Source organism: Echiichthys vipera, assembly GCF_963691815.1.
Source record: "Echiichthys vipera genome assembly, chromosome: 17".
NCBI lineage: Eukaryota > Metazoa > Chordata > Actinopteri > Perciformes > Trachinidae > Echiichthys > Echiichthys vipera.
In genome coordinates, this window is record NC_139842.1 from 17954736 (window position 1) to 17977952 (window position 23217).

General features: G+C 42.1%; 1 protein-coding gene across 1 annotated transcript in view; it reads left to right on the forward strand.

The window, feature by feature from the left end:
- Positions 1 to 23217, forward strand: part of LOC310960227 (inactive phospholipase C-like protein 2) — a 67075-nt gene that overhangs the window by 23641 nt on the left and 20217 nt on the right. The window contains exon 2 of the mRNA XM_083931856.1: positions 17781 to 20267. Coding sequence (XP_083787982.1) covers positions 17781 to 20267 — 2487 coding nt within the window. The remainder of the gene's footprint in view (positions 1 to 17780; positions 20268 to 23217) is intronic.

Here is a 23217-nt window from a genome sequence, read left to right on the forward strand (position 1 = left end):
CCCATAATATTATTAATATTGACAGTTAATAGCAGCAGATTAGCCTCAGAAACAAGAAAGAAACAACCAATTAGCGAACGAATCGCATAAAGCCGGGCATAAACTGTATGACTTTAGATTTCAGTTTCTGACCCATTTTTTGAGCTGCATGACTCATTTTGGAGTCAGACCCAGCTTCATCATTTGATCCTGGCCTGTTTTCTTTTCTATGTTACACATACAGGGTGAGGGACAGGAATTAAATAACAAAATTTCCAAACTCATAGAGTATACTTCCAGTTTAAGAGAGGGCAGTTTTTGAGGCTGAAGTTTGACAAAGCTGTTTTGACTGGAAAGTGACAATAATGTGTTCCTCTCACAATTTATGATATATGATGATTTTTATTGGATCTGTTTTTAATTGTATCCTGGGGAGAAGCCATTACCCATGTGCCAAGAGTTAGTGGATCATCCCCTACATTTCTGCTCAATCATTGTTTTATTCTTCCCTCGGCACAAAAGCCATCAGTTTGGACAATGAGCATATGTAATTAAAACCTTTGGCCTTGCTGTGACAGCCGTGTTTTATTTCTTTGTAGTGGATTTTCTGTTCCAACAGAGCATTACATTTTCCATATGGTGCAATTGATGTGATTGTTGTGACTGCTGCAGCACTAATGCTCTCACATGATTATGCGACCACAGATCTCAAATAAAGCAAAGATTGTTAAGCAGCAATGATTGTTAAGTAGCAATGATTGTTAAGCAGCGACGTTTATTGCAGGTTGTGCCGTCATGTAGTTCAGCTGACCAACTTCATGCCACAACTCTGGTCACTTATCTTGATGAGCAGTTGTGGGTAACCACTGCTGAGACACTTTATTACCTCTGCTAAAGTGGTTATGTTTTTGGTTCAGTATGTTTGTCAGTTTGTCAGCAGGATTACTGAAAAACTACTGACCCGATTTCCACAATCTTGGTGGAATGGTGAAGCATGAACAAAGGAAGAAATTATTACATTTTGGAGAAGATCACAGGGTAGATATACAGATTATTTTTCACTTTTGTTAGCATTGTGTGGAAATCTGGCCTTGGAAATCTGCGCTCTCTGAGATCTCATATCGTAATGCATAATTTATAATTTTAGTATTGACAATTAGCTTACTTTTAGTCTTCAACCTATCATTGTTGTGTATTGTGCATGCTGTCAGGCATCCGAGAGAAGAAAGGGTAGGTGCCATAGGTGAAAAGAAAGGTATTTGGTCCAGTTTAACAATATTTGGGCAGAGTGGGAGAGGGTATGCAAGCTTGTTAGTCTGCACAAAACATGTAAGTTCTTGAGCTGCCACATTGAATTGTGTAAATGCCAATAGGCTAAGCTTCTTCAAGAAAGAAACAACAAAACGCTGACCTCAAAGGGCTTCTCATCTCTCATAACAGAGAAAAGCAGATCAGACCACTTTAGTGCTGTTCACCCTGTTATTTAACCTTGAAATATACTTGTCTCCAATTTGCTGAAGGCTCATACCATTTGTTTTAGTATTGGCCATTGCAATGCCTGAATATGGTCTTCGATGGGTATGCCAGATGCAGGGATGCTCCAGATTGGAGGCTCCCTTCTGTTTGCGTGACCTTGTAATCTTGGGAGGACTGGAACAGCGACAGCTGCAGTAAGAGGAAAAAACATGCATATACAGCATGTGTGGTAAAGTTTTTCTCTCTTGCATAATGAGGTTTAAAATGCTCTCATCTGAAATTTCACTTTGCAATTAGATGTAAATCAAAACTCATATTCCAACACACTGCCTGCCAACATATCTGTGTTGTCATGTGTGTCAAAGCTTGTTCATTCCTCACCTGATGAGTTCTGCTATCATGTGCACCTCTTCTGAACTCCATTAGCCTGTCATATCATGCCAGAATCCATGAATTATCATGTAAAGGTGTTGCCAATATGCAAACAGAAAGAGAACTTTCTGTATTTGGTAAGTCTTGTTTCCTTTTCCTGCTCCTAATTTCACTGTTATCTGTCACTGACAGGTTGGTGAATAAAAAAAATTCTGGATGCCGCCAGCTTATCCGAAGAAAGGTCACTGCTGATGAATTTCAATTACTTGTATGCCAGAAATTGGCAGTCGATTGTTATCTTGGTTCAAACGTAGTCAACTGCATTTTGATTGACAACGCTGTGCACTCATGGCTCATGAGGAAAAATCTGTGTGTGAAGGACCGGAGGTAGATGGAGCTAGTTGGGGTGTCGGCACTGCTCAGGAAGCATTTGTGAAATCAATACAATGCAGCAATGATTAAGTGTTTTGCAAGTAAGTACGCTCTGCTACTCTGGTGAAAAACTATATGAAATGTACTGTATGTATATCTATGTGTTTTTTTGCATACCTGTTTTTCTTTAAAGCTTAACTTATTCCTAGAAGAAGAGACGAGGGACACATGTTTGCTCACTGATGACAATCTTATAGGATTATGCAGTGGGCTGTTTTTTCTCTACCTCTTTTATGTTTGATCAGATTAGCTGCTGAGAATTTGCATTATGTTGTGTGTGCATGTGGCACTTCTTGTCCTTCTGGTGCCCTCACAATGCAAACAGAGATGTAAAGCAAAGAGGAGATTAACATATATGCATAGAACATGACGTAGAAATAAAAGCAATGGAAGGAGGCCGTACACACTTCTTTCTAACATCCTCTGCAACCCCGTAGTAAAACTTTCAGTGGTATCATTATCACCTTGATGCAGTGTTACAATACTGTTAAGTCCCTGCTACACACTAAGCCTGTACAGTGAAGCAGTGCAGAGCAGTTGCTGTTGTCCTAAATGAGTGTAGTAAATCAGCCAGGATGCTCACTGATGCAGCATGTTAAAGGACAATCCTCCTTTGTACAGGAAGTGACAAAGGAGCTTCCACTCTTCCACTGGCATGGCACAGTGATTGAACAAGTTCTGGTATAAACAGCACAGGCCAAGGGAAATAACAAAGACACCATACAAATGACGGTCACATTTAGCTCTGGTGAGGATAGAGCATTCTGTAGATGAGTCTGTTGAGACCTGGAAAACAGATGCCTACAGGAGGGAAGGAAGGAAGGGGTCCGGTAGAACAGCAGATGGATGAGGAGAGGGGTGCCCTGTAGGATCCTAACTGCACGTGACCGTCCGGTGGATTGGCCACAAATGCTGCTGATTTGACAAAGCTGGAGAGGATTTTTCATTTCACCAATACAGATTGATATTTTTCCTCAGGGCAGGAGAATTACTAGAGTGCCTTTCACATACGTATGTGCTGCAAACCTGAAATTATCTAGACATTAACGGGAGGGGCTATATGTGTGAACGTACAAATCTGAGTCAGTTAGACTGAACATCAAACACTGTTTACCCTGTAAGCTCCCTAGTACAAAGACCGGGTAATTTCTAAGTGAGCCCATGTGTGAATACAGCCGCTTATTTTCCGGTGCATCCACAGAGGTGAATGGGGCGTAGTGATGACGTTAATATCGCGTGTCAGCCAACAGCGGAGCAATACAGACCTCAGATGGTGAAGAAGAAGGGTGATTTACACAAAGACAGCATGGGAATGTCTAACTGAAGAAACAAACTGAACTGAACTGAACTCCTGTCAGTATGGGCCAACACTAAAGTCATCTGACAAATTCAAAAAATGGCTAGAGAGTCTGTAGTTTGTGCTTTAGGTCTTTCATGTTTAAAAGGAAAAAAAAAACTCTATTGTAACTGTAAGGTTGAGCAAGATTTGTCACTGCAAGGGGGAATTTTTTTTTTATTACTGGAGCTTTGTGTTGTGTTTTCCTTTGCTGTCCCCCAACAGATGTTCTGACCCTGGTTACCCCCTCAATGCCCTTGTAACACCCACACACTCCAGTCTGGCGTGTCAAAGCAAGCCACTCCACAGTGGGATTTGTATTTTTCCTTTTTGAAGGACACAGAGTACCACACGCTGCACTTCTTCTCTCTCCGTAATTAACAAAAGCCAGCAAAAGCCTTTGTTGTCCCTCGAGAGATGTGAGTAATGCTGTGACTTTGGGCAATCGTTTTTTTTTTTTTTTTAAATAAGCCCCCTATCTTTCTATATGTGCTATTTTTGATGTCATGTTCCATCTCTAAAGAGTGTTAACACAATTGTTGGTGGGAGAAGGGTGCAGGGGAGCTGGCAAGTTTTTGCTGATGTGATGTTGGTCGGCAAAAGTCATCTTCCAGGCAGTCTTCAGGAATCAAGCCTTTCAGTTCCCCACAGTGTGCTAATGACAGGAGCTGAGGGCCCAACCCCAGCAGGTCCTCCCTTAAACACTGATGTGGTCCTGCTGCTGAAACTACTGCTTCTGAAGCTGCTTGTTGAAGGCTTACAAGGTATTTTGTGCTCCACAGGGAGCTGTAAAGTCAACCACATAAAGAGATAACACAACAGAGGACCAAAATAGCCCAACTGTACTTCACTCGCTTATCAAACTCATTTTGCTGCTTTCTCCAGTTGATGCAGATTTCAGTTTCTCTTGGAGGCTGTGTTGGTGTGTGTATTATGTGCAGTTGGGATCAAAGCAGATCTACATAGGCTAGTGTAGTAGTGCTAAGACTATCCTTTTTTAAGGATGAATTAAGCTGAAAACACCCCTACTGCCCCTAGCACAAAATGGAAGCATTGCACTGCAACGCTTTTCACACGTACTCTTATTACTACATCTTCCATCTCTGCTTGAAATCATGTGTGGACACCCACTACTTGAACCCCGTTTCTTACCTGAAGGGCCAATCTCCTGTGCTGTGCTTGTTGCTCAGGATATTTATTAACCTCAACAACTACTTTCTCCTCGTTTATTCTTATTTTTTTTTTTTAGTGCCCATGTTGAGAGGTTGGAGCAGCCACACAGTCTAAGCAGCTGTGTCGGCGACAGAACATCTGTAGATTAGAGGTCTCACTTATTTTTTCTGCGTGATGTGTGCGGTTTCGCAGCAGAAAGAGGCAGTGAAATGATATTTTGATAATCATGTCTGTCACAGACATGGAAAAATGCATAATATTTATATTTAACTAAATCCAAATTAAAAATCTGCTTGTGTTTCTGTGGACAGAATATTACCATTTTCTGTCTAAAACAAATGCAAATGACATTTATAATGAAATGAAACATTCTATTATTTATGAGCATTATCACAAGCAAACTCTAGCGATCCAGCAGCGATGCAGTTTCAGCGAGGTAGCGGTCACGCACTGCTCATGCGGGCTGTGTGGCTCAGGTGTAACAATCTAGCCTTGAGGAAGGGAGACAGCACGAAAAATGACACCATATACAGAACCTTCTTTAAATCAATATAGCAAAATAGTTGATTTAGTCAAACATACCGTAGGAGATTTAGGACATGATCCTTGTTTTTCCTCTCCCCGTTACCTTCACATGGCCTGTAGCAGAAAAACACGTCCTTGCTAGGATAGATGAGTTCACTTTAATATGACGGCCAGACCTTTTTAGTGAAACTGGGTCAGCTTCTATCAAGGCCTGGATATCACCATGGCTTTCTTATGCATCCTCATCAGATCCACCTCCCCTCCTGTTGTTCACTTCTCTCTCAGGGAATCCTAACTCCCCTTCTTCTCAGTAGAGGCCAGACCTAAAAATAGGAACCCTTGTTCTCTCTGTTCTTCGCTTGCATGTCAACTGCCTTCTTTCTTCCTGAAGAGGTCCTCAGTTTTGCACCCATATTTTTCCTCTGACAATCCACCACTCGAGTTAATCTTCCAAGCAGGATGGTCCTCATTCTTCTTACAGCAGTCCTGTCAGTCATGCTTTCAGGGCAAACACAAAGGTCACCTTCACCCAGAGCTCTTCTGTGGGCACATTGAACCACTCTGCTCCAGTGTCCTCCACCCTCCCTTCACTGTTCATTTATACAAACACACCCACTTCCTCCCATGTCCTACATTTGTCTCTACTACTGGGAGAAAAAGCTAATGGAACTGTTATTCAACACAGCAGCTAGTCAGCAGATATTTGCGCCGAGCTCTTACGAGTTATCGCTGATCTGCCCTTACCAGCAGGGGGACAGGTATCCTGAATTGCCCCCCGGGGACAAATAAAGTTTTTTGAATTGAATTACTTAAGCATAAAGTAGCAATTACACATCACAAAAATACAATATTAAAGTCTAAGATTCAATTTACTCATTGTGCAGAATGGCCACTTGGCAGTGTTAATGACATATAATTGGATTATTACTACTAATGCATTAATGTTTGTGCAGTATAAGTGTGGTAGATTGAGTTGGAGATGCTTTTAAATATTTTCTATATTGTTGGGTATCATATTTTACAGGCTCATGGTCATTTTTTTTAATATCTTAATTTAAATGGTAAATATTGTTGTAAAATAAATGCAGTTGAGTAAAAGGTACATTTCCCTGTGAAATGCAGTGGGATAGAAGTCTAAAGTAGTACAGTATAAAGTGGAAATACTCAAGTAAAGCACGTTAGAATTGTACTTCAGTGCAGACACTTCTGATTATATCACAGCTAAGGTGCGTTGTTTGACCCCATGCGAAAAGAAAAGACAACACCCCCCTAGAATTCACTAGCAGCGGTAAGAGCAGCTTTTTTTGTCAAAGGACTCTGGTGGCTTTGAAGAGCGCATAGAAAGCAGCCACCTGACAGCAAGGTATGTTATATGTGGTTATTATATCACAGCTATGAACCAATCAGATTGCTTGATTTAAGCTACCCATTCTATAAGTGCGCTTAACTAATTGGGTGCAGTGGAGAATGATTATAGGGATGGGAAATGATGAGATTTTATTGATACTAATCCTGGTATAGATAAAGATTCTTCATCAATTCCCTTACTGATTCCTGATCAATTTTCTGTGTCGAAAAAAAGGCTTACACAGGTTTTCAGTCTTACCACAGTGGAGATCAAATGAGAAAACAATTGTACTGCATTCGTTTTCAATTTATTTTTTGCAGTCAGAGAAAAAATCCGCTGAGTGTACCTACGCGGTGATATTTTTACTGTATTATGACATAGGTGTCTTTCTGTTCCTTTTTGTTTCAAGTTTCCAGCAGCGTACGAGAGGCTTACAATTCTGATTCCAATTTGTTATAGGTTCTCAACTGGAACCATTTCTCGTTTCCCATTTCTAATTATCTAAAAGAAAGGGGGAGAGAAGGAGCTGTGCTGTGTAAGAAAGCTCATCATCCTGCAGATCAAAGAGAAAGGGATACAGATACCACACCAGTTTTTTTTTCTTCCACTGGCACTGGAACAGTCCATGAGTTGGTTTGCCAGCCTCTTGACGAGACAGAAGGAGCCCAGCCAAGGATCAGGCTCACGGGGATTATTTATAGAGTTGAGTGGGCTTCACGGACGCAGGCGTGGAATGTGTCAGAGGGAAAATGCATCATTGATCAAAGCCTGCTCAGAGATGTAGTCTTATTTTTTGCCAAACGCTGAGCAGAGATGGGGGTTTGGAAGAAAACAATAGCCTTTACCAAATACTCCATGTGTGCTGTGCTATAGTAAGCTCGCCTGTTCTTCTACCCACACACAGTCCTCTGCACCTACACAGGTGACTGGACTGCACTGAACACGCCAATTTTAACCTCCTTCTCTGTCTCTACGCCAGCATCTAAATAAGTTCTCAGCGCTGGATGTTTAAAATATACACATGGTGGGCGTTTGGAGAGTGAGTGTGCAGCACCTGGAGGCAGGTGTGTATCTCCACAATAATGTGTGGGTTTTACATGAAGGTGTGTGTGTGTGTGTGTGTGTGTGTGTGTGTGTGTGTGTGTGTGTGTGTGTGTGTGTGTGTGTGTGTGTGTGTGTGTGTGTGTGTGTGTCCAGGTCTGGACTTCAATAAGGACCTGTAGGTGTAGAAGGGATAACAGAAACTCCTTCAGGATTGTGTCGCAACTATTGTCTCATATAAAGTCCGGACAATGTCTGACGAATCAGGTTCAGACAGCACACAAGAGGAGGTTACATTCTCACTTACCGGAAATACTCTGTTTGATTAAGGCGAATGGTGGCACGTGGGTAGAGCAGGACATGAAGCTTATTTCACCGTGGTCACCGTTAATGTGAGTCTCTTGCCGTTATTGTAGTTTGTCTGATTTCAGTGTTGTCCCTTACCAACAGAAGTTTCCAAATTTTGTTGTCTCGACATATCGACATTTTCTTGGCATCTTTGTGTAAATCACCGTTCTTTTTCACCCTCGAAGGTTTATTTTCTTTTGGTTTGCATAGGCCACATGATAAAAAACGCGATCAACACACCGACTCACTTGCTGCGAACTCTCAACACAAATATCTACTCTATTTGCACAACGGCTCAATCAGACATTACACAGAGTTTTTAGAAAAAGGAAGCTGAGTAAGGTCCATGTAATTTGCGATAACAAATACAGCTCGGCCGAATAATGATAAGATGATTTCATGTTTACATCGGGTTAATTATTGTGCAGCAGGCATCAATAACAGATCTGGTGGTTTCTCTGGGAGTTCCTCTTCAATGTACACCTCAAAAGCACAGAATCATTATCAATCCCAGGCTGTGGGGGTGTGTGAACACTGAGGCACATCTTCCAGGGGATGCTTCTCCCCCTTTATCTACTCACTCTTATGGGAGTATGGGGGAAGGGGGGCAAGGTGAGGTGTAGGGAGGGTAGAGGAGGCGAAAGGAGTGTAGCAGAGGTGTCCTGTACTGCAGCAGCAGCAGCAGGACAGCTCTCTGGTGGCAGGCGGGGGTACTTTTCTTTCCCCGCCATACTCTGCATTGCAGACCGCAGTCAAGGTTATGTTTGTGCGACCGCATTGATAGACTAGACTGAAGCATGTAGTTTGAGAGATTGAGCGTAGGGAAACTCGAAGCCTTTTTGTCCTGTAATGGTTTTTATTTATAGCCATAGAACTTTCATGCTTCAAGACAAATTCCATATCGACTCCTTCAATAGCACTTCTTTTACAGGGTATCTTTTACCCTGCACAGATAACATCTCTGTTATTTTCCTCTATGTTGAAGAGTTGCCTGTAATCTTTTGGCAAGCTGTCATTTCTCAGGAGCATTATGTGTCTTAGATGGAGGGTAAATGCCGCAGAGATGTGTGGCACATGGACTGGCAGGGTGACATTTGTTGTAAATCAGCCTCCGTTGTCTGGCTGTGATAAACATGTCAGTCTCAGCCGCGCTGCATAACTGTGGACCGCAGGCTGTATATGGTCAGTGCTTCATTCAGAGTCAGAGAGGTCCTGTGCAAAGTTTTATTGGAAGTGGATCGGAGAAACGCCACATCTGGTAGCGTTGTACATAAGAGCCACTGCAACATTCTCACATCCTGTTCAAAGTGGGCTGCAGTCTAACATAGACATACAGAGAAGAAACGGGAGGATAGCCAAATTTCCACATCCTGTGTGTGTGTGTGTGTGTGTGTGTGTGTGTGTGTGTGTGTGTGTGCGTGTGTGTGCGTGCGCGTGTGTGTACCCATAAGAATTCCTCTGGCTTCCCCTTTTGTTGCGCCCACAGCTCAGGCTGACAATTCATTGTGAGCGGGTTCGAAACAGCTGCCTCTGTCAGATGTTATTGAGGAAGTGATAGATCATTTCTCACAGGGTGGAAACAAACATCCAGCACAACACTAGTGTGAGCTTAATTGTTTCCCAGTATCAATCTCTTCTCTTTATTGGTGTTGTATGAAGAAATACATGTATAGAAAGTGACAGAGAGAGTAAGACAAGAAAAACGATAAAAATTCAGGAACCAAGAGATGCGAAGAGTGAGAGACAGAGAGAAATAACAAAGTGGGAGAGCAAATCATAGCAAGTGAATGGACAAGTGATAGAAAGAAAGGAGATGACTGATGAGAAGACCCAGGTGTCAATGCAATGCTATCATTGTATTGGTTATCATCGGGTGTTGGGCAAACACACTTTCATGTCACATCCTCCACATTGATGGCAAACACAGCCAGAGATTCGCTGCCTGTAGCTCATAACCATTTGAGAAAATGAGAAAAACTTTTGTAATGAATGTAATGAGGGGAATGCTTTGATATTAGCCAACACTGTTTAATTAAAGCAATGCAGGCCATGAGGGAGTATTAAACATAGTCATATCTGATAGGAGCTGACGAGTGCCTCCAGTAGTTGTGAGGGACTTGGCGTACAGCTATCAGTTTATTAGCATAAAGCTGTTTGTTTCAGATGGAACTCCAATTTTATTGACTCTCATGATTTTATTGGAAGTTGGAAGGAGACACAGTTGTCCACGTGCTGTGAAATTCAATGAGTGTTTGGCTCATGGAAAAAATTACCAAAGCCTGCAAAATGCAGGATGCTCAAAGTCACTTAACAGCATCCACTCACCCAAAGAAGTGCTGCAAGAGATAACAGCATCCTAACTGAGTCTCAGCTCGTTAACCCCCATAAAATGTTGTTTTTATAGTATTTTTTATGCACAGGAAGTAACTAATCCACACCTAAAACCAAAATAATAAACTTATTCCTGCATGGAAGCTAAGCAAATGTTCACTAGACCCCTCTTGTCCGTTTCATGCCATAAGTATTAAGTTATTTCAAATCCATGAAACTACTTCTCACACTGTCACCATGGAAATATTCCATATTCCATTTTATATTTAAACTGATATTGAGTCTTTTCATAGGTGGGCCTATTTCTAGTTGGCTAAAATGTGTTTAGCTGCCGCCCCCACCACCCCCTCCGCCCAAGCTTCTGTGCCTGCTTCTCCAAACTGGGGGCGTACTAACCACCATCTACTGGTTAATCACTGACTATGGATAAGTATCTCATATTCAAATAATCTGAACTATCTCCTAAGGTAGTTAAAATCATTTGGCTGCTTTAGGAGGCAAAGATTTTCATCTAACAGGTACAGTGTGATTTTCATGAAAAGCTTCTTCCCAAGTTCCCGACAGTGCCATGGGTGAATGCATTTATAGATGTATGGGTGGCAGCCGGAGAGATTTGAACACCGTAATCTTGGCAGATTCTGCTCTGGGACACTCAGAATATTAGTTGAATGGGGGCATAGAGCTTGTACAGACTTTGCATAGTAATTGTAAAGTGTGCGATAGAAATCATGAATATGAGCTGATAAAACAACCTTCAGACATCCTCCAAACCAGAGAAAACAGTGGAGAGTACATTCTGCAAGAGATTGTAAGGGAATCCGGGACAAACGCCCCCCCCCCCCCTGGTACGAGGATTATTGTGTTATTATTTAACAAGCTTCTACAGAATTACCAACATGACCTGGCAGAAACACAATCACTTAGAGTGAGCGGGAGCTGAGATTGACAGTGAACACCTTCCTTTGGAGGAGGATGACCACTTGCTGATAAGACATGAAGCCGACCGTGAGGAAATACTGAACTGGTTGTGACCCAACAAAAAAAAAGAAACTCTCTCACTCTATTTGTCACCCTTCCTGTCTGTCTCTCTCCCCCATGCTTAGCAACAAGCATGCATACATGAACATGCACAAACTCACCTGAACTGAGCTTATGTAATAGGTTCTGCAAGAAATAATTGGCCCCATTGGTGATGGCAGGCAATGGAAAGCATGAGGAAAGCAGCTGGGGAAAACGAGGGCGATGTGATGGAGAAGCCATGGGAGAGCCTGACATTGGTGTGTGTGTGTGTGTGTGTGTGTGTGCGTCATGTGTGTGTATGCATTCAAATGTGCAGTGAACTCAGAAAGCTGCAATAAGATTTATGACCATACCTGTAGCCATGCCATACCGAATGTATTAAGTGTTCTCATGACTGATAGTTGAAATAAATGGACTCTTAATCACAAATGTGTTTGTGACTGAATTATCTAAGCTGAACGGCGGCACTTGGTACTTTTTTCTGTGGTTCCACAGCTCGATAGCATTGACCTCCACCCGGGCCAGTAATTAGTGAGACTCTTTGGTGCTCTTTAGCTTGTTCAGAGATCTCCGGAGAATTTCCACTTATTATCGTAGCACAGAAAGAGTGTTAACAACAGAACCATAGCTTCCGCACGCATTCAAGGTAACAACATGCACAATGGAGCACCTGGATGAAAATGTAAATCCATTTATGCACTGGAGCACAAATCTCGTATCCCCCTCTCACACCTTCGATTTTCTCGCGCATTTGCACATTATGTCCGTGTTGTGCGAAACTTGCACAAAGATGGTGTGATGATGTGTAGCTCAGAGTGCCGCTGAGAGAATAAAGTGGCCGCCCACATGAGAGATTACAGTGACAAATGGTGACAGGCCCGACTTCTCTCTCTCTACCCGTCTCTCCCTCATCTGTCTCTCTTTAGTCTCTCAATCCCTCCCTCGCCTCTCCTATTTCCAAAATCTATTCAATTTAAATGCTTTATGAGCATGACAGATAACAATGCCAAGTTGCCAAGGCAAAACGTTTCTAACATTGTGTTTATCTCTCCATCCCTCTCCTCTGTCTTTTCCTTCTGAGAATTTTAGTTTTTCGATTTAATTTCCTTTATTGGCTTTGAGGTTGCACAGCATCGCCAAAAAATCTAAACAAATTAAGTTAACATTAAGCTCATTAAAACCTGCTTTTTTTCTCAATTTCTCTCAAGCGCTGCCTCTAACTCTCTTTCTTGCAAATACACAGTCAGGAAAGCATACATCTCTCTCTCTCTCTCTCTCTCTCTCTCTCTTTCTCTCTCTCTCTCTCTCTCTTGTTGACTCTTTCCTCACAGATATAGTGAGTAGAGTCTGTTAGAGGCTGAATTATGTCTGCTCTAACCTCTGTGTGTCAGCATTAGGATGTCACTTTGTGTAACCATCTTCCATGTGTGGTGCCTTGGGGTAGTGGAGGGCAGCCTCGATTTAAGGAGGGTAAGGGAGGGGTTGTTCTGATGATGACCTTCTTACTTACCTCATCCACAAAGACGATGTTTATCAGATCAACTTCACTTGATAATTTAGTTTCTGCATCAATTGATCACATGTTTGTTGCTTGTTTTGTCTCTTTTGTTGTTTATAATTTGAAAACTTTGCCCTATGCTGAGAAGATTCAAGGAAAACGAATCACATTGATTCATTCGTTATGTGGAATGTGGTGTCCTGTGGTGACCTGTTGTGTGATGACTGAAGTGGTGTTGTGGTACACTGTCACGTGGTGCTGCTGTGGTTATGTTGATGTTGTTACTATCTACACTGTTTGCTCGTTGTTTGTCACGTGAGGATTGCTGTTGAAACATAACATGCTGTACTGAAAGCAAATTCCACAGACTTGGTCGTGTGGTCATTAATAAATAATGATGAAATCAGGTGATAAAAATTTAAAAAGTAGGCAATGAATTATGGCTTCATTTTTCATCCAGACAGACAACACGAGTTTCAAGAATGATAGCTATTATGATGGAAATTGTTATACTGATCATTAGAGGGGATATTTCTGCCTTGAATATGAGAGATTGAAAAAAGAATAGTTACACAAATTAACACAAGTACTGTGATGGTAATGGATTACCGTCAAAATGCAGTAGGCCTCTGTCTTTGTGGTGTCTGTGTGTGTTGGATTTCTCAGTGTTTGACATGTCAATATGTGCCTTTGAAGTATAATGTGGCATAGCCATGACTACTTGTCTGTCAGGCTGTTAACTATGTGTGTAGACACTGATCCTATGATCCCCCAGCACACATGCAGACAAACACATAGTGTGACTCACATCTTGGAGAGCACGTCATCAAAAGGGCTGTGCTCTGTTCAGTTCTTTCTTCAATCCCCATTACCCACGCTCCCCTGTTGCCTTATTCACAGATTCACATTGCACACACACAAATGACATTGTAGCTCTGTGGGCGAGAGGAACTGAACCGTGCCTTGCTACTTTCTGCAGACCCCCTTTTTTGAGATATGATGGAGCGGGGAGTAGCGAGTGGCGGGCAGCCAGCACAGCCGTGACGAGGAGGTAGGATGGTTTGAGGTTTGGTGGGATGGGGAGGAGGTGGGCAAGTGGGTAGTTAAAGAGGCAGTGTGTCCAGAGTCCCACAGGAAGAGCTTTAGGGGAGAGATTCATCCTCCATGTGTTCAAAAACAGGTTGAGCAGCTCGGCACTCTGCTCATGCTAATGTCTGACAGTCCACATGCCTTCAAAATGTTGTTGAGCTACAGTATGATATTGTATTTTTCAGTCCAAGCAAGGTCTTTTTAGTTTTGCTTGCACTTTCTGACATAACAAGAGATCAGTGATCAGAGGAAGCCCTTGGGGTCTTTTGTTGGGGTGCTTGTGTTGCACCCACACAAACACACTCTCCTGAGATGAAGCAGGCATTAGTTTTTCTAATGGTGGATTCCAGGACACACAGCAGGTCAGGGGAGTACAGGAAAGATAAACAGATGTATATTGGTTTTAGAGATGATATGACCATAAGATTTAAAATATAATGATTATAAAATGATACAAAGATAGGAAGTCTATGGAAATTGCTTTCCCATTGTGCCCTGTAGTAAAATTTTAAGGAGTTATTGTTTTGGCATACTCCACTCAGTGGGGCACTGCAGTGTAACAGGCAACCTGAGAGCTTGTGTTGCATTAATTGCTTCCCTGGAGTTAAGTTCCCCATGTCGTACTGCTTATAGCGCCCAGCGTCAGGGTGTGACAACCGTGACGGGAGGTAGAGTGAGTGTGACATAGCACTGCCATTCAGAGGATGTTGAGGGACTCATTTTCACAGCCTCCCCCTGTCCCCAACAGCTTTACCCTTCCATCAGGGAGTGTTTGACCCAGCCCGGGGCAGCCATCGACACCACAGGAAAGGGGGTGGGGGAGGTGTGGAGGACTACCGAAATACCCCCTCATCAATGCAGCAGTAACAGGCAGCTTAGCTAGAAGCGTTCAAGCCCACACACACATACACACACACACACACACAAACAGAAATACTGACATACTACCAGGAAAGACCCCAGGGACTCTGGAAAAAATGGTGCGAGAGTGCAGAGAAGCGCAGACGACCACGGAAAAAAGACGGCTGCACATACGGAGGCAGACATTTTTAGGTTAAAAAAGAATTGTCAGAAGGAAATTTAAATTTTCACAAAATTGTGATAGGAAATTTTGTGGTTTTGGTTTATCTACATCCCACATATCGTTGAGACACAAGATAAGTCCTTTGCCTCTAGATAACCAGCAATATGACTTTGCATTTCAATTTGATGAGTGTATGAAATTACCCCTAACAGACACATTTTGCCTACTTGGTTTTTATGGAGAGGCTGCAGCTGGGCAACATGTCGCCCTACCTGGCTGTCCAGCTAATTGTAACAGCATGTCAATGATACACAAGATTACACTCTTTGACCCTCTGTGGCTACAACACTTCCCTAAATACGCCTGGAAACAATCAGACCTTAACAGATCTCACCCTCTTGCCACTTGCTCAGTCTGGTTTCTTTCTCACAGAGCTTTATTCACATATCCCCCAGTTTTCCAGTCAAGGTAGATGTCCATCCGGTTGATTTTTGTAATAAGTAGAAGAGCAAACCAGATCACAGGGCAACTGTGTTTTTGGACTGTTTTAGAAATAGGCTAGAGTTGTTAGCAGTAGTTTTCTCTTTCATGAAGCAAAGACGGCTTCCAGATTATCTTCTGCTACAAGCACTATGATGGATTAGGGCTGGGTGATTTGTTGGAGGAAACAAGAGTATGACCAAATGAGACAAAGATAGGGTTAGCGTCAATGCTTTGGTCTGCCTGCCGATATAGATGAGCCATTTTCACTCTAAGGTTATTTACCTCTGTGAAAGAGTTGGAATTGTATTATCCTCCAGCTGAACCAACAGCACCCTCCTTACCCTCAAACTCTTGGCAAGAGGACATACATTACCATGTGCCTGTGGGTCTTGGCACTAGCTCTTACAACAATTGCATGCAAGTACTTCTCAAGGGGGAGAAAGTAAATGCTTGAATAACTTTATTTTAACACAACCCTTTGGACCTGTGTGGTCCCAGCATCATCGGGCCATAGCACACCATCTGGTGTAAGACCAGTAAAGGCACGATGTAGAATATTTAAATAGTATTTTCACATTAAAAGGATGATGATCTCTACTACAGATTACACATTTGTGAATTATGATTTTGAGTACTTGGTGTAGGAGAAAGAAATTGAGGTTGTAAAACAAGGGCAAACCCGAAGAGTGATGATCATGTCATATTTTCAGTTTTGCATCAAGTGGTGCTCATTAATCGCGATGAGGTGCCGGCGTCATCTGCCTCAGACCGCCAGGTGGAAGATGGATGGTCCAAAGGTATTTCACTATGACTAGAGTTGAACCATGCTTAGGGGAGATCCATCAGACTTATGCAGGGAGACAGTGTCTTGGGGGAGGACATACTTACTCCTCCATAGCCCTGGGGTCCTCTGCCCTTTCTAGCTGACTTTCTTCATACTAAACATGATCAACAGACATGGAACAAGGAAGGAAAAAGGGTTACGCGGATTTGTTTACATTTATTTCATATTGAAGATGTTGCAAGTAATCAAGCATAACAAGCATACATTCACAAAACGATTTTTAAAGAGAATTTCGTCTCTGAGATGTAACATTGACATTCTCAGACGCTTTGCGTCTAGAATCTTTAATACTGAACAATAATTTGTGGATTGGTTTATTTTTGATTTTAATGTACTGTTCTCTTTGGTATGCATTATTCAACAAGCCTATTTTCCAAGCCCTTAACCAGGCCATCTGCATTCAGGCTATCTAGCTAACCATAGCCTTGTGTGGAAATAGGGCAGTGCTGTCTGTCTGCTTTCTGCCAGCAAGGCTCACAACCTAAACGCTGCAAAGGTTCAGCCATATCATAGCAGGTGTTGTGTGGCATCTGTTTTACTACTTTTTAAAGTTTGGCTTTGGCCTGCGTTGCAGAGAGATATAGTCTCCTTAGAGCTTTAACAGTTATTGCAATGTCTTTGGAATCACCTGGCAAAGAATGTATTTATGAGAGGTTGCATATAAGAAGAGTATTCGACCACATCTCATTTTCAGTCATAGGGAAACTTGAAACTGATTTTAAAGCCATTAACTCTGTTTCAGAGATGAAACCATTGTGACTTGAGCCAAGCAGAATTCATATCTCCAGTTTTGCCCCCTATCATTGCAGCAAGCTTGACTGTTATAAATAGAAACAGACCTCATGCATTACAGTATTTTACGAGGGAAAACCCCAGAAGTTACTCTGCCTTCTCATGAAGTTATGAAATTTTTTTAGGATGAGCAGAATAATTAGACAAGGAGATATGCATTTAAATAAGCATGTAATTATCTCTGAAGCTTGGCCTGTCAAATATATTATAAAAAAGAATGATGTTTTTACCATTTGAACAGTCAAATGTCAAAGAAGACCCTGCAGTGTGTGCATCCACCACTGTGTTTCCATAAGATGGGCCCCAGCTTGTTGGCTCACTGCTGGGGAGAAAAAAAAGAAAGATTCTCACTAAGCAGCTGACAACTGGGTGTTTAATGGCAGCCCATTAATATATTAATATATTCATATTTATGCACTCTGAAGCTCAGCACAGTTTACTGATGGGAATGATGTATCATGTCCATCTTAACATTTTAGAAGCATAATAGCTTGTGTTTAAATTTAGGAATTTCTTTTCGGATCCATTGTGAATATATCTACCAGAATATAGGTGTGAAGCTGTTCTGTGATCTCACTATAGTGTTCACTGCATTTTCCTGGGTTCAAATAGAAAGTGTAACCAAAAATCGTTCTCTGTCCCAACCCCCCTACCCTATTGTGTTTCCAGGATGGTTCCAAACAGAGGCAGGTGAGGAAGAAAACGGTGTCCTTCAGTTCAATGCCAAGTGACCGCAAGATCAACAGCACAGCTGCTTGTATGGCCTTCATGATGGAGGGTTGTGAGATGAAGAAGGTGCGCTCCAACTCGCGCATGTACAACCGCTACTTCCTGCTGGATCCAGACATGCACTGGCTCCGTTGGGAGCCATCCAAGAAGGATTCAGAAAAGGCCAAACTGGAGATCAAGGGCATTAAGGAGGTCCGTCTGGGAAAGAAGACTCCAGTTCTGCGCAGCAATGGCCTCTCAGATCAGTTCCCTGATGAATGTGCCTTCTCAATCATCTATGGGGATAACTATGAGTCTTTAGATTTGGTAGCCAGTACAGCAGATGTTGTCAGCACCTGGGTGATGGGCCTGAGATATCTGGTTTCTTATGGCCGGCACACTGTGAACATGGTAGAACCCAGCCAACCAAGTCTAAGAACATCTTGGATTGGCTCAGTGTTTGAGCTAGCCGATATGGAAAAGGAAGGACACATAGACCTGTTCAGGGCCACCCAGATAATCAAGGGGCTCAACCCTGGAATGAAAGAGTCTAGGATAGAGCTGAAGTTTAAGGAACTCCAGAAAGCTAAAGACCAATACGGAGAGGCAATTAACATGGACACCTTTGTTGAGGCATACTGTGAGCTCTGCACACGACCAGAGATCTTCTTCCTATTGGTACAGTTCTCTAGTAACAAGGAGTATCTGGACAGCAAAGATCTGATGCTATTCGTGGAGGTGGAGCAGGGTGTGGAAGGTGTAACAGAGGACATGTGCAGGGATATTGTTCAGAAATTTGAGCCATCTGCAGAAGGTAGGGAGAGGGCCTACCTCTCCATTGATGGCTTTACACACTACCTCCTCTCCTCTGAATGCCACATCTTTGACCCCCAGCACAAACGTGTGTGCCAGGATATGACCCAGCCTCTGTCCCACTACTACATCAACTCGTCACATAATGCCTCACTTCTGGAAGATCATTTCTGGGGTTCATCAGACATCAGCAGCTACATCCGAGCTCTGAGAATGGGCTGTCGCAGCATTGAGCTAATTGTATGGGATGGTCCTGATAATGAACCAGTGGTGTATGTGGGTAGTTCTGTAGCCTCACATCTAGCTTTCTCTAAAGTTCTGGAAATTATAAACCAATATGCTTTTGAGAGCTCAGAGTATCCCCTGATCCTATGCTTAGTGACCCACTGCTGCATCCCCCAGCAGAGGGTCATGGCACAGCATATGAAGAAAATTCTTGGGGACAAGCTCTATGTTGAACCCCCCAACAAGGAAGAAAACTACCTACCCTCCCCTGAAAAACTGAAAGGTAAAATCCTCATCAAGGGTAAGAGGCTACCACCAAACTTCACTGATGCTGAGGGTGATGTGACGGATGAGGAAGAGGGTCTGGAAATGTCTCGAAGAGTGGGAGCTGATGAGAGAGACCAGCTAAATGGCTTAGGCTACAAGAGACTCAGGTTGTGCAGGGAACTCTCTGATCTTGTATCTCTCTGCAAGTCAGTCCAGTTCAGGGACTTTGAGATCTCTAAGAGAGACCAAAAATTCTGGGAGAATTGCTCCTTCAATGAGGTAGATGCAAACAGGTTTGCCAATGAGTTCCCAGAGGAATTTGTCTGTTACAACAAGCGCTTTCTCTCCAGGGTATATCCCACACCTATGAGAATTGATGCCAGCAACATGAACCCCCAGGATTTCTGGAAGTGTGGCTGCCAGATTGTGGCCATGAACTACCAGACTCCAGGCTTGATGATGGACCTCAACCTAGGCTGGTTCAGACAGAATGGTAATTGCGGGTATGTTTTGCGACCAGCCATCATGAGGGAGGAGGTGTCCTACTTCAGTGCCAATGCTCGGGACTCGCTGCCAGGAGTGTCTGCCCAGCTTCTTCACATCAAAGTCATCAGTGGGCAGAATCTGCCTAAGCCTCGTGGCTCTGCAGCTAAGGGTGATGTGGTGGAGCCCTACATATATGTGGAGATCCATGGCATCCCAGCTGACTGTGCTGAGCAAAGAACCAAGACTGTGTCCCAGAATGGCGACAACCCTATTTTTGATGAGAGTTTTGAATTCCAGATCAATTTACCGGAACTTGCAGTACTACGCTTTGTGGTGCTGGATGATGACTACATTGGAGACGAGTTCATTGGCCAGTACACCATCCCATTTGAGTGCCTACAGCCAGGCTATAGACATGTCCCTCTGCAATCTCTGACAGGAGAGTTCCTACCCAACACCACCCTGTTTGTCCATGTAGCCATCACCAACAGGCGGGGTGGAGGAAAGGCACATAAGAGGGGTCTGTCTGTCAGGAAGGGTAGGAAGGCCCGGGAGTACACCACCACCAAGACCACAGCAATCAAAGTAGTGGATGAGCTCTTCAGAGCTTCCACCCAGCCCCTCAGGGAAGCCACAGACCTCAGAGAAAATGTGCAGGTAAGGAACTACATACCAAAAGTATTTGTGAAACATAATCACAAAACCATTACAAATATTATGAGCGACACATGGAAGAGTGTTAATGTAATTCCAACAATTGCAACACTTTAGACATGATGCAGTGCAACATTTAGTTACACTCATTGCCTTCACTTTTGCTGATTTGGTAGACCACCAGTGACTTCATTTCAGGGCTTCAAGTTCTCAGGAACCATGCCTGATTTCAGGCATACTGTAGAGCTTATAGTCATATAATACTTACTTCAATACATTAAGTTTCCTCCTGTATGTTGTGCTTTAACCCCTGCTATCATCTCACTTTTTTTACTTCTACATTTTTTATACCTTGCCCTTGATCCAGGTAGATTGGGTGCTCAGTCCGTAAATGGCTTAGGTATGGCAATATTGTCAATTTGTTCTTAACAAAATGTTACAACACTCACATATCAAAATCCAACATTTACACATAAAGTAGATATTTGGTGTAAATGCAGTGCTAGAGTCAAGAAACCAGGATCTTCAAATAATTAGTATTCATGCTCTGCAGACCTTGATGACAATCTACATGATATTCTGAACATTATATAGATTCACTATGATGGTTATCTGCATAATACGTTTTAAGTTAAGATTTTAAAAGACAGAAACACCTTTTCCACCAAATAAAACTGCTAAACTTCTTATTGTGTGAGTAGGTCCAAACTGATTTAAGGGTTTCTAGTTGAACTCATTTCACTTGCTGTTGTGGATAGAGGCTTGTCGCTAATTTTACCCTATTAATGTTTTAGAAGACAACGCTAATAAAGTGGCATTACCACAATTATGAGGTTTATGAATAGGGTAATCATTAATGAGGAACAATTACTGCCAAGGGGACCTACTGGGTTGCTAGGCACTTGGTGCACTACTTTAAAACTCCTCTAGATGAGCAAATGAGGATTGGTAACCACAGTGTATATTTGACTGATGACCAGCAGCACAAACCTTTCAATGCTTGTATAATTTTGTTTGTGATGACCGAATGGTGTTTTAAAGATTCTCTCATTTGCTCAGTCTACAATTTAAAACAAAGCCAGTGAGCCTTTTAAATGCTGCGTAGTGTATTTGGTTGTAAGTTAAGAGTAGCGGGCTCTTGTCTTCTCTAACCGTTAACAATATTAAAATAATCATCCTCTTCACTTTAAACTGTTGACTCGACTCCATCAACAATGCTTTGTCAACGTGTTAATAGAATGTATTCCTTTGGACAAACTGATAAAAAAGCAATGCTTTTTTTTTCTTTGCATTTCTGAAAATGTATGTAACATAGCTTTGGCAATCAAGTAACCAAACAACATAACTTATGTGCTTAAAGTTTTTTAAGAAAATGGTTGCTTGAAAATGGTTGCTTCATCATATATGAATAATGTACATAAAATACCTGTGTCACTTAAAAATGTGGTGGTAGATAGTCTGATTATTTTCTCTAATTTCCTGCAGTTACCTCCAGAAACCTGGTGTGTTGTACATGAGTAGCCAATGCTAGACGGATGCAAGCTTAAGAAAATCAAATATATAATGTTATTGTATAAAAAGACAGATCATGTGTGTTCCTCTAGAAGCTAATGTATCGGACTGCATAAATACCAAAGTCTGTCCATCTGTCTTCAGTATGCAGTAACCCCAGTCTAATGGTGCAGCAAACAAAAGACCAGACCAAACCAAATAAGCAGAGATGCAATTAGAGATCCTGTGGCATGCTGTCATGCATTTTTCAGTTGTGGCAATGTTCTGAAAGAGGATGTAATTTTCCTCACCAACACCCCAGTACTTTACAGAGAGGAATATATTTATGTTCAGAAGGTGAAATTGATCCTGTCATTTCAAAGGTAGTAACATTAGAAAATTACAGCCTGAATGCGATAAAGGGAAGGTAATTACAGGAAAAGAATTGGAAGTAGAAGTGTGAATATACAAGCAAATAATGAACAATCGTGACAAAAAGGTGTTTCGTCACATAATGATTATACTATTTGGCCCAATTAAAGTGTTGCTTGTTTGAATATTCTAGTGACAAATGGATACCTTAACAGTTTGTCATGATTAGGTCCTAATCTATGCTCGGGTGTGAGTCAGCATGGGAACATTTTTATGAATAAGACATGAATTATGGCTCACTGTGAAGTCAGCCCTGTAAATCTGTCTAAAATGGTAAAATTCCAATAAACTAATTTATGCTTCATATGCCATAATCATAGGCATTCCATGTCTTTGAATATAAAATGGTAATATACCATTTGATGTGAAATTAACTGGATGTGAATCGATGTCTTTTAACCTGATCAAACAACAGTGGTACCATGGGCGCTCCTGAAACCACAGCATCCTCAGGTTTGAAATGTAAATTTTTCTTTTTGAAAACAAAAGATAAAGGTTGAGGAAATAAATGAAAGAGGTGAAGTTGAGAGGAAAGCTTTAAAGAGGTTAAATTATGAATGAGGCCTTTGCCATTAAAATGTAAATACCAGACAGTTATAAAAGCTTTGTAGAGGCCAGCTGTGTGGAGCCGGTTGCCTTTAATCTGGAGGGAGCTGGAGGGCAAAAGCAGCAAGGCGACTACCAGGCTAGCTCTGGAGGCTTCGCCACCGCTGACTTGAAGCCAAAAGTAGGCATTAATGTGAGAAAGAAATACCTTCTGTACTCACAAAATTCCCAGATATCATGGCATACAACCTAAACCATGAATGCAGTGTACACACACATACACACACACACACACACACACACACACACACACACACACACACACACACACACACACCATAGATGTCGCCATAGAAAGCATTATTTCACCTCACTAAGCTCTTTTAAGACTTCTTTTATCCTCATGCAGCAAAGCTTCCAGGTGGTCTGCTTTGATTAATAACAGAAAAACAAGTGTGTTTCACTATTAAAAAGACTCATGATC